Source organism: Ovis aries, chromosome 20 (assembly GCF_016772045.2).
Source record: "Ovis aries strain OAR_USU_Benz2616 breed Rambouillet chromosome 20, ARS-UI_Ramb_v3.0, whole genome shotgun sequence".
Taxonomy (NCBI): Eukaryota; Metazoa; Chordata; class Mammalia; order Artiodactyla; family Bovidae; genus Ovis; species Ovis aries.
In genome coordinates this window covers 29,820,270-29,833,360 of record NC_056073.1, presented here as the reverse complement: position 1 = coordinate 29,833,360, position 13,091 = coordinate 29,820,270, and the positions used below count along the sequence as shown (strand labels likewise).

At 36.1% G+C, this 13,091-nt stretch overlaps 1 protein-coding gene across 1 annotated transcript; it reads left to right on the top strand.

Annotated features, from left to right (window-relative positions):
- The first annotated feature begins 9,465 nt into the window (after nucleotides 1-9,465).
- On the top strand, nucleotides 9,466-10,428 carry LOC105603939 (olfactory receptor 2B2-like). The gene has a single exon (XM_012101486.2). It carries the CDS (start codon nucleotides 9,466-9,468, stop codon nucleotides 10,426-10,428), a length of 963 nt encoding a protein of 320 aa, XP_011956876.2.
- The last annotated feature ends 2,663 nt before the right edge of the window (nucleotides 10,429-13,091 follow it).

The following is a 13,091-nucleotide window of genomic DNA, read 5'->3' as shown; positions in this document are numbered from 1 at the left end:
CCCCTAAAGGTATTTGACAAGCATTTAAATAAGGAGGGAAAATTTAAAACTATGTCAAAATCTTTCAAAAGATTGAGAGGTCAATTGATACTGAGAAGTTAAAGTTTAGAGTTTGATTAATCCAGAAGCATAATACTGTCTAAGTCTGTTGACATTGTCGTGAATAGCAGAATTTCATTCTTTTTTATGTTGAATTTTATTCTTTTATATATATGTGTGTATATGTATATTACTATCTGAAAAAAATCAAAACACTAACTGGAAAAGATACCTGAACTCCAGTGTTTATAGCAGCATTATTTACAATAGCCAAGATATGGAAGCAATCTAAGTGTTCATCAATAAATGAATGGATAAAGAAAATGTGTACTAAATATGTGATTCTTTCGGCAGAGTGCAGTTAGGCAAGGAAATCATTGTGATGTCTGTCCTTGGGGCAAGCTGTAGCATTCCCTTTTATTTCTTGGAATACGACCACTCTCTTGGGACGCTAATGCTAAAATTTCACTTTATTCATTTATCTTTTAGCCGTGCCATGTGGCATGTGGGATCTTAGTTCCCTGACCAGGGATCACAGTTTTGCCCTTTGCATTGGAAGCTCAGAGTTTTAACCACTGAACCACCAGCGAAGTCCCTAAAAGTGTATTTTAAACTTTAGTAGAGTTTGAATATATCTCTACCCCCATTTCCTCCTAGATAAGCCATTATCTCCAGCCTTTTGTAACATTTCTCTTACAGAAAACACAACTGGTTTGCTTACCCTGCTACTGCAGACTTTTATTCCCTGCCTACCTCACTGTTGCAGGCTTTTGTTCCAATATGCAATATTAAAAAGTCACATAGTCAAAGAGTAACATAGCAAATGAGCTTCTTCTAGAGGTTCTTTCCAAGCAAAAGAAGAGAGCTACACTAATTAAATCGATTTCTTAAAAATGAGTCTTGGTGGTAACAAAACGGAGCAGGACTCTATGCTCTTGGTCTATCATGTCCTCTGTCTAACTTTTGTCTGTGGAAAAGCTTTAGCTGAAGAATAAATTAAATCAGAGAAGTGAGAACACACAGGAAATAAGGAAAACAAAGGAAGCCAAATAATGGTTTAGTCATTCATTTCAGTTCAGTTCAGTCACTCAGTCATGTCCGACTCTTTGTGACCCCATGAATCACAGCACAAGAGGCCTCCCTGTCCATCACCAACTCCTGGAGTTCACTCAAACCCATGTCCATCGAGTTGGTGATGTCATCCAGCCATCTCATCCTCTGTCATCCCCTTCTCCTCCTGCCCCCAATGGCTCTGAGCATCAGGGTCTTTTCCAATGAGTCAACTCTTCAAATGAGGTGGCCAAAGTATTGGAGTTTCAGCTTCAGCATCAGTCCTTCCAAGGAACACCCAGAACTGATCTCTTTTAGGATGGACTAGTTGTATCTCCTTGCAGTCCAAGAGACTCTCAAGAGTCTTCTCCCACACCACAGTTCAAAAGCATCAATTCTTCAGCCCTCAGCTTTCTTCACAGTCCAATTCTCACATCCATACATCACCACTGGAAAAACCATAGCCTTGACTAGACGGACCTTTGTTGACAAAGTAATATCTCTGCTTTTTAATACGCTATCTAGGTTGGTCATAACTTTCCTTCCAAGGAGTAAGTGTCTTTAAATTTCATGGCTGCAATCACCATCTGTCGTGATTTTGGTTTAGTCATTAAGCATAGTCAAAGACTTTTAGTTCCTTCTCAAGGGAGATAGTATTCTGAACCATATCCTGGGAACTATTTTATAGATACTGAATTCCCCCCAGGTGGAGAGTTCACTACATGGTGACCAGACTGTAGCCATGACATAAGCTGCCATAACTGCTCAACAAATGGAAACAAACATACCCTGGAAGTGAAGACTGACTGTACTTAAAAAAATCAAGATGATGCTGGTCAGACCACCAATGATCCATTCTAAGATGGCTGTGCTCTTTCTGCATGTAGGCCCTTCCTCAGCCTATAGACGTTCTTGCCCACTGATTGTCAGTGAAGTTGGCCTTTGGACAGAAGTCTGCCCCCTCCTTGGCCCACGCTGGTTGCTAATATCCAAATTAAAACAAACTTTCCTTTCCACCACCTGGCCTCTTTATTGGCTTTTTGAGTGTTGGAGCAGCTGGATCCCACTTCCAGTTAAGTAAGAAGGGAGGCACATAACTCTTTGGTAGCAGAGCCAGAAGGTTAAAAAAAAAAAAAAAAAAAAAACAGAAGTGGGACTTCCACTTATGTAACCAATTTCCTAACACATTTTATTTTAACCACTCTAAGCCTCTATTTCTATATCTATGTATCTTTGGAAATAATGGATGACTGTCTCACAGGGCACTTATGAGGACCTAGTGAAACAGTCCTTTCAAAGCACTCAGCACTGGTGTCTGGGTTATAATAATAACCTCAATAGATCCTTCCCTATTTCCAAGATCTTCAATAAGTGTGCATTACTTGGTACTTTCTAAATTTAAAGAATTCTGAAACAATTTCAGTTTGGGTGTACTTGGTCCATTCTGCAGAATGAATATTTACTTTTATTCATATTTTCTTTAGGCCTTTCTTTACTTTCTTCTTAAATTGTGATTTTTGTTCACTAAAATGTAATCTATTGAAAAAAAAAACTATAAAGATAATTCATACTCTAGTTCAATTTGTCCCCTAACCATCTTCAACCTGCTCTTATTCTTGTATAGAGAAGTAACCAGTGTCATTAATTTTTAAAACTTTTAAATATACACAGTCTCAATTTGTTTCTTTTCTAGCTTTACTTCATGTCCCATCTTCCTCTAGATATTACCCTCTGCCCCTTTCCAGATTACTCATGTTCATGTTATTTAGATAATAATGTTAATTAAGAATTAGTCATTCTTAAAAAAACTATATATTTTCTCATGTAATCTCATACAGACACACAATACATAATAAAATCATATTTCAGTGTCTTAAATTATTGTTTTATAAAAGTAGGGCCATGTAATATATTTGTTTCAACATTTTTGATTTCCTCATTCAGCAAAACCTCAGGAAAACATCTCCAAGACATGTGTTAGTGCTATAATTCCTTGTTTCAGATGAATGAATTTTTTTCATTTTTTCTATTTTTTCCATTACATATTATGCAGTAAATTTGCTATCAAAAAATCCAATATTTTTTCTTCATCATTGGTCATTAAAGTATTGCTATATCAAGCATTATTGTTCATTTGTCCTTTCTAGGGGAATGATTCCTGCGAATAACAGCACTAGATTGAGAGTTTATGTAGTTTTTAGAAGCCATTGCCATATTTTCCCCAAGAAAACTGGTAACTCTTTGAATTTTCACCAGTAATCTGACAGTAGCACTTTTCCTTCATTCTCATTGGCAATAAATTTCAATTCTTTTGCCTCCAGTCTGGTGAGTATGAAGAGGTTTATCATCATTATTTTAATATATCTTTCTCTATTTGAGAATTTGGTCACACTCTCTTATATATCTTGTTTATTTGGATTTGGTATTCTAAATCACAAAGAGTCAGACATGATTTGGTGGCTAAACAACAACAACAAATTGTCTATTCATATAATTGGTTTCCTATTGGGATATTCGTGGGGTTTCCCCATGTTTGTTAAAATCATAATCTTTTTTTCAGAATTATAAATATATGTCTTCTAAATCTACTCACCTGGAAAAGAAATTGAAAAGAACTTGAATATGATAGCACATAAAAATAGAAATATAACATTTTGGCCAGAATAAATTCTACAATATAAAACAGTTAAATTACAAGACAATCTATATAATTGTGAGTTGAAGAAGAACTTGGTTACTACACCTGGAAATTTTAAAAATCCATGAAAAAAATATAGAATATATTGGTTCTACATAAACTGTTTAAAACTGCTTTATGTAAAATGTGTCATAAACCAAGTTAAGCAATTTTCTTAAGATAAATTAAATTGAAGTCTATTTTCTGATACACAAATCAAAGGGTTGGTAGCATAACCTCAGATGGGTTCTCAGCAAATTTACACTTGCAATAAAAATTCCTTCCTGAGAGAAATAAGTAAGTTTAGACTAGAAAACAAATTCCAGTTCAATTGCAGAAAATCCGAACTGTCTTTGAAAGATATTTTAGTCCCCACTGTCATTTTGTCTTAGACAAAGTTAAGGATTCAGCCTCTGGAGAAAGGGTTTGCTGAGCAAATCAATGACGAAAGAGGAATATCACTTCATAAAGCTCTCCTCTTTCTCTCTTCCCACTGGGTATTTGCTATAAACTATGGGGAAAGACTCTTGCAATTCAGTGTTTGAGATTTCTGCCAGAGACCAAAAAAAATTCCAATATTAATAGAGAAAGCACATTCATTTTGAAAAACTAGCTGGGAAAAAACAAACAAACTTGAAAACAGCAGTTGGTGCGCTAATTACAAGTGATGCCAGAACACCATTCAGATCATCTGTAATACTTCCTTCTTATCTTCCAGTTAACTCTGAATGGAGACATCATGGCTTGCTACATTGTGAGTGTAACTAAAAGAAGCTGAATGAATTTCATCAAATCAGTTATACAGCTAAATAGCGTATGAAGGTGTCATTTTACCTGTGCACTTTAAATTAGTCCTATTTTGAACTCAAGTCTTCTTGGACATAAAACTGATCTATCACCAATGTTTAAGATGGAGGTAAGTAGCATATATTTCAAAAGAAAATGACACTAAAATTTGAGTATTCTAGGCATGCATTTCATGGACTGTTTATATTTCAGATCTCAGCAAAGACCAACAACTTATCTGTTAGAAAAAAATCTGATTTATCTAGCTTCAGCTTCTAAAAATCTTTTTTATATATTTTGTATAAATATATATTTTATATGTGATATAGTTTATATTTTATATCATATGTGTTAAGACTATGTTACACATGTACATACAAATTATATATTATGTGCAAATATGTTCAAGCGTTTTTTATACAAATATATTTTGAACATATCTGTAAAATCTAAAGGAAATAAGAACTTTAGAGCAGGTTAGTCTTAGGTTCTAATCTTTAGTCTGTTATTTACTAGCTCCAGGACCTGAGGAAAGTAATTTCTCTAAGCATATAAATTCAGTTCCTGCCTGCAAATGGAAGAAATTTTTGACAAACTTCCTTGTGTTGATAAGCCAATCTACAATGTATTAGCCATGTGAAAAAATTACTTCTATTATTCATATTTTTGGGCTTCCCTGGTGGCTCAGACAGTAAAGAATCCTCCTACAATATGGGAGACCTGGATTCAAGCCCTGGGTTGGGAAGATAAAGGGCATGGCAAGCCATTTCAGTATACTTGCCTGGAGAATCCCCATGGACAAAGGAGCCTGGTGGGCTACAGTTCATTGAGTCACAGAGTCGGACAGGACTGAAGTGACTGGGCAAAGCGTCTCTGAGTTCCCACATCACTATCATACTTTGACTAACATAAGTATATTCATCCTTTTAATCCTGCAAGAATATGGTATCTTTGTGGTATTTGGAAGCCTACCTCATAGGGATATGAAATTCTTTGAGAAAATGTAACAGTAAACAGTTTTCATGCTAAAAGGAAAATGCTATGCCCATAGTCTTACTGAAGGTAACTGATATCCAAAGCTATTAATTAACTTGCTCAATTATACAATGATTTACTGGCTATTTGGAGACTAAAATTCTTGTTACTTCTATTGTCTCAAGGCTCTTTCCATAGTGTTGCTTAAAATGATGCTTCCAAGACTCTGTTAAACTTTACCTTTTTGAATGTTCAAGGTCAGATATGGGATAAGAGAATTCAGTACAGAGATGATAGATATAAGATTAATGCATCACAGATAAAATTTATTAATATCTCATCAGCAGCTTTCTAACCTCCTTCTATCAACTTCCAGTAACATCTCTATTAACCCAGTTATATTCCCTTTCTGATCCCCTTGATATCTCACATAATTCAAATGTTTTCTTCTGCTACCCTCTTGAATGCTACTCAAAATGAGATGAACACTATCTTGAGATTCTGGCAATGTACGTTTACTCAAAAGCAGAGGAATCTTCTCAGTGGTCTTTCAGGAAATAGCCACAATTGCAAGCAATTAGAGCAGATGTCCACAGGTAATACTCAGGAGTCTGTCTGATATAATTTCAGAGAAGTAGATAAGGACTTCATAGGTTTTTGTTCTTTTGTTTTGTTAATAAACACTTCAGTCCTAACACTGGGAATATGAATCAGAATTCAAATTACTTAAAACTTCTAAAATGCAAAAATGATACCACAACTACTTAGTCTAAAGATATACTTTCAAGAATGGATAAATATTTGAGATTACTGTGTGTTTGAAAGGTGGGTGAATGGACCAAAAAAATAAAGAGTAATGCAAAATACAAGAATTCATTGCTCTGAAATCTCCCATTTCCTCTCCTCATTACTTTCTGGCGCCGTCATCTGTATATCTTATTCTGCTCCAGTGCTTTGTGCCGGAGTGATAAATATTTTCCCCCTTACTGTGCCCTGACTAATTACAGAATATGAGAAGATACTACATATGACAAGATATGTGAACTAATATATCATATTGATGCAGAAACAGTTTATCATGTTTGTAAGTAGCGAATCTCAGAGGGAGAGGGGTCAGTTGATTAAAATAAAATTAACTGATTTCCTCTTCTGTAATCTTCCGTAGAGAGGACTTCCTTGACTGAGTTTCAGGAAGTAACATCCTATCTAGGATCAGTCAGGAAAGGACATTGCCCATGTGAGAGGAGAAAATACATGCAATGTCCCCCATGATGAGATACCTTCTGAGCAATAATATAAGAATTGTGTCACTCTTCAGTATTACATTTAAAGAGATACTGCACCTTATCCAAACAGGAATACTGAGAATGAAAGTGACTCTATTACCAAACTGCAAGCACAATAGGAGACAACTCAGTCGTCCTGGGTAAACTGGGGAGTATCATTCACCCCAATTACATGGACTAGAGGGAATCTGTTCAACACTTGTGCAACTCAAGGAAATTATGGATTGTGTGAAATCTCTCTACCGATGCCATTTATCCTGTTTTACCTGATTCCTCCATTCCTTGGCAACATTTTTTTTGCTTTTTTGGCCAATGAAATTCAAAATGCCCATCCCCCCTGCCACACACACAATCCATCCCTTAGAAAAACTCCTTGCAGATTCAGACATAATTTTAAGAGTTTAAAAAATTAATTTTCTTGCAAAAATCTTCACCCTAACGGGGATCAAAGTATTAAACTAAAGCAATGCTGGTCTGAGAGTTAAATACAGCAAATAAATTGATATGTGTGTGTGTGTGAGAGAGAGAGTGTGTGTGTGCACGCTCAGTCCCTCAGTCATATCCAACCTCTGTGGCCCCAAGCACTGTAGCCCACCAGACTCTCCTGCCCATGGAATTTTAAGTAAAGATTTTTTTTAATGTTAAAAATTAGAACAAAAAACAGGTAAATTTATAAATAATTCTGCTTACTCTCCACCATCTTCTGTATACTTCAAGGTAATTTTAAATTTATGTATTAGTATCTTTATGCATGTATGTGTAAAATACTGTTTTATAAATTGATAGAATCATGCTATACAAATGTTCAGTAACTACTTTTTTCATTTAAAGATACATTTAAACATGATTTTACATCTATATCTATGACTATGTTTCTCAAAGTTTTTGTCAAATGAGAGCAAGGCAATTTTTAGGGGACTAGTAGTCCCAGAAAAAGTAGAACAAAATTAAAATACACATTGCTAACTTTCAAATGAACCTGAATAATCATGAAATTTTGTATTCTGATATTGATAAATTAATATAATAATTTAGAGTGTCCTGTTAAGATTTCTTCAGGATGAATACACGTTTAGTAGGTAGAACTGACATATCAGCAGTTTTAGGAATTTCAGGGCCCTGAATAGCTTTGGCTTAAAGCATCTCAGGAGGGCTTCCTGTGTGGCTCAGAGGTAAAGAATCCGCCTGCAATGCAGGGGACACAGGAGATGTGGGTTTGATCTCTGGGTTGGGAAGATCCCCTGGAGGAGAGGGTATGGCAACCCACTCTGGTATTGTTGCCTGAAGAATTCTAAGGACAGAGGAGCCTGGTAGGCTACAGCCCCATGGCATCGCAAAGAGTCGGACATGACTGAAGCGATTGGGCAAAGCATCTCAGAATTCCCACATCAGTATCATACTTTGACTAACATAACCATGTTTCTATGTGCCAGGCACTATGCCAGCCAATTTTCACTGAAAAATCACATTTATACTTCACAGCAGTTGGTTACTAGGATCCTTACTTTGAGGGTTGATAGTTTGGGGGCTAAGGAGGAAAAAGGAAGGTGAGTTTTCAACTGGCAGAGCCATCTTTCACTGGTAACCTTAGAAAATTTATAGTTTTATAAACCGTAAGTAATTCCTCTCTGAGTAACCTCAGAGACCTTGAAACACTAACCTTTTTCCTCCACACTGCTCTATTTCTAAGGGCCAGGGTCTAGACTAAGCAATGCGTGTATATGTTTCATATCAAAACAACATAAAAAAGCATCATTATCTTCACAAGTGAAAAACATGAAGATCAGAGGATAAGAAACATTCCCAGTATAATGTAACTAATTAGGCAAGATAACATATGAGCCCAAGTCCAGTTCCAGATTATTAAATAATCCCTTATGAATTCTGAGCTTCTAAAATAAAAATATATATATATGTCCTCAGTTGTGTCCATTATTGATACTTTCTACATGTTCTTTTTTTTGGGGGGAGGGGGTGAAATTTACACAATTTTAATTAATTTTAATTTACACAGTTTTTAAACAGGGACTCTCATTGGCATTAGGAGAAAATAGATGTTGATTGGGGTAAAGAGCTCATCTGCCAAAGAAGGAGATGCAGGAGATGTGGGTTCAATCCCTGGGTTGAGAAGATCCCCTGGAGGAGGATATGGGAACCCATTCCAGTATTCTTGCCTGGACAATCCCAAGGACAGAGGAGCCTGGCGGGTTACAGTCCATAGGGTCGCAAACAGTTGGTCACGACTGAAGTGACTTAGCAGGCATGCACAGAATGAATTCAAATGGCAGGAACTGTTTCTATATCTATCTAATAGTAGGTACCCAGGGTAGAAAAAAGTGAGAACAATGAATTTACAGAATAACAAGAGATCAAATTTTGATATTTTATAAAGAATAAGTTCTATGAATATGGAAATTGATGATACTTTAACATTTTTGAAATTTATTTTCCTAATACACTTAAACAAAAATAGAAATATTTGAAATACTTGGAAAGATAAATATGTATATTTTTGTCAATATATTTTCACATTAATAGCATCTTCTATAAGTTTATAGAAACTATTAGCAAAATGCTTATTACTGACAGTAAATAAATGTGCTTGTTAACTTACTTTTTATATTCCAGAGAACCAAGAGCTGACCATTTAACATGAATAGGATCAATGAGAGTGTCCCCCAAGAGTTCATCCTCTTAGGTTTCTCAGATCGACCATGGCTGGAGCTTCCACTCTTTGTGGTGTTCCTGATTTCCTATATCTTGACCATCCTGGGCAATCTAGCAATAATTATTGTGTCCCGTCTGGACTCCAAGCTCCATACCCCCATGTATTTTTTTCTTACCAATCTCTCACTCTTGGACCTTTGCTACACCACAAGTACAGTTCCACAAATGCTGGTAAACATATGCAGCATCAGGAAGGTGATTAGTTATGGTGGCTGTGTGGCACAACTTTTCATTTTCCTGGCTTTGGGTTCCACTGAATGTCTCCTCCTGGCTGTCATGTCCTTTGATAGGTTTGTAGCTATTTGTCGGCCTCTCCGATACTCCGTCATCATGCACCAAAAACTCTGCCTCCAGCTGGCAGCTATATCCTGGGTTAGTGGCTTCAGCAACTCAGTATTGCAGTCCACCTTGACCCTGCAGATGCCACTCTGTGGCCACAAAGAAGTGGATCACTTCTTCTGTGAAGTCCCTGCTCTGCTCAAGTTGTCGTGTGTAGACACAACAGCAAATGAAGCTGAGCTATTCTTTATCAGTGTGCTATTCCTTCTAATACCTGTGACACTCATTCTGATATCATATGCTTTTATTGTCCAAGCAGTGTTGAGAATAAAATCAGTGGAAGGTCGGCGAAAGGCATTTGGAACATGTGGCTCCCATTTGATAGTGGTGTCTCTTTTTTATGGCACTGCTATCTACATGTACCTGCAACCACCATCCCCTGCCTCCAAGGACCGGGGAAAGATGGTATCCCTTTTCTATGGAATCATCACACCCATGTTGAACCCCCTTATATACACACTTAGGAACAAAGATGTAAAGGGAGCATTTAAGAGGCTGATTGCAAGGATTTTCTTAATCAAGAAATATCCAAATGATAGGCCTTGTTAAAGCCTTGAAGTTTACTATTTTAATAATTTAATAAATTTAATATAATTTAATAAAATTAATTTAATTTAAGTTAAATGAAATATGCTGAAGTTGCTTTAGTCTGATTACTGTTAGAACTATTATTGTGAACTTATTCAAATAAAATGTCACTGACAAAAGATTGCACTTATTTCCTACTGTCTACCTATAGTCATTGCACAAGTCCTGAGAACTGGTGCATTATGATCCTCTAAAATAGTGTAAGCATGAAATATTTAAAGTCTCAGGCTTTATAACACTGGTTTGTGTACTTGGTAAAGAGTCTCAAACTTCTGTGAGTCTAAAATAAAAGCTTAGGAAACATAACATTTTTATACACATTCAAATATGCTTCCACACACCACAAATATTTTCTTAATTACAGGAGATACAACAGAAGTCCATAAAGCCATACAAAGCCCCCTCTTCTTATAGATATAAAGTTAATGATAATAGTTTAAATTTTAACACTATTCCCACATCAACACAATATTTGGGTTCCACAGTGATTTTACTTCCAGTTTTATCTGGATCTTCTCTCATGTCTATACTTTCCATTTATCCTAAATTGAAGTATCTTATGTTATTCCATCTACCAAATAAATTTGTAGCTACATTTTAGACCTGAATCACACACTCTTTATTGAAATTTTTTTCATGATTCCCTTACCATCTATGTTATCTGTCTCCTTTTAAGCCCTAAAGCAATTAGAATCTAAATCATAAAACTAGCACAGCACATAATGATATTCATTGTTTATTCAATGCACTTTTCTTGTGCAAGAAGAAAACCTTATGTTAGCTCCCTTAGGTACCATAGATTATAATTTATACTTCTTCCATATGGCCTTCAGAGCTCATCAAAGTGCTGAGAAAAATATTTGCACACTGTGAGTTGGTTTTTGGCTGGTTTAATGAATAGCTGGCGTGCTGCAGTCCATGGGGTCACAAAGAGTCGGACATGACTGAGTCACTGAACTGAACTGATGAATAGTTGCACTGTAATAACTTTAACTACTTCTTTTTTTAATTACTTCTTCTACTAAATCCAAAAACAGAAAACACAGTAACTAAGAAACACAATTAGCTTGTTTCCTTTGAATACCTTACAGTAACAAGGTACATTTCTGCCTCAGTGTAATTTTCTGACACATCATGGTGGATCTTAAAACTTCAACCTGCATCAAGACCACCTGGAGGGCTTTTAAAATCCAAGATCCCTGGGACTCAACCCACTTACACTCCTAGAGTTTCTAAAGTAGGGGGTCTGGAGGGAGGGGCTGGGAATTGCATTTCTAATTAATTCTCAGGTTGTGCAGATCAGAGACTGCAATTTAAGGACTGCTGTGCTAATGGTTAAAATGAATAAAGATGTCTTGCTAGTCCTGGAGCTCAGGGTGAGCCACCTCTTAAAATATCACAATGGCATTATTTTGAGTTGAAGTTGCTTGAGAAGCAGCAGATACAAGGAGGAAATTCTGACCCTCCGCTTTCTCCTGGAAAACAGAGAACAAATCTCTCATGTGAAACGTACACTCCCCGCATGCGGAGGTAGGAGGACAGCCTGATCACTGCAGATAGGGAATTCGGGCTGAGAAGCCAGGATAAACGAACTGTTGTTAATTAAATATACAAATCACTGACTTCAGTTCTAGGATTCATATTTTGAAAGATACATATATTGTAAAACCAAAATGCTTCTGCAGAACAACGACTAGAGAACTGAGGAATCAGAACATTATGTCTCTTGAAGAACTACTGAAGGCCTAGGTTTATTTAACATGGAGTGAAAATGCTTTGTCAATGTTTGATGCAATAGTTCTCTTCACATATGTTAAGGGCAGTCATTGTCTGTTCTGTGAAGGATAGGATTCATATTAATGGGTAAAAAATAGAGTTGGTATTATATAAAAAGTGATACACAATAAAGTTGACATTATACCATGATGAAATAGCTACGTTTCTGGCAATATGGGAAAATAGAAAGCTATATAAAATAGAGACTCAATTAGTCTACCTAAGGCTTTTCCTTTTTAAAATATGCTTTAGAAATTTTCTGTAGTTAGATCATACGTCATAACCATTTCTGTGACTCACCAAAGAATAAAAGTAGACATAGAGAAAATGATAGATATAACCAAGCCTTTAGAAAGATGTCATGTAGAAATTGATTCTTGTAGCTTCTAAGGGAAGAGTTAGGTGGAAGCTACTGTGATTCAATGTATACGGTTCAATACAGGGAGAAAAAAAAACAGAGAAGTTTAAATGAATAAATATTTCTGTGGAGACAAGATTTTCAATTCTGGAGAGAAGTTGGGCTACATGGCTGGTAAGATCATTCCTGATCCAGGAAGTCTGTGGCTAAGTCAGTAAAATTAGGAGAATTTGATTAGATATAAAAAATAACCTCCTGAAGATAAAATTTGTGATATAATGGAATATATAAATAAAGGAGACAGTGAAATTTATTCTTTCACAGTTTTGGTGGTCAAAAGTCTAAAGTCAAGGTGTCAGTAAGGTCATGCTTCCTCTGGAAGCTATGTGTGTCTATGGGGGGGGGGGGGGGGTGGTAATTGGTGGGATCTGTTCCTTGTGTTTTTCATTTTCTAATGGCTGCTGGCATGCTTCTTGTCACATCACTCTCA

Bases quoted from the DNA above. Each gene is read 5' to 3' on its own strand.
- LOC105603939 (XM_012101486.2), top strand. From the start codon at position 9,466: ATGAATAGGATCAATGAGAGTGTCCCCCAAGAGTTCATCCTCTTAGGT.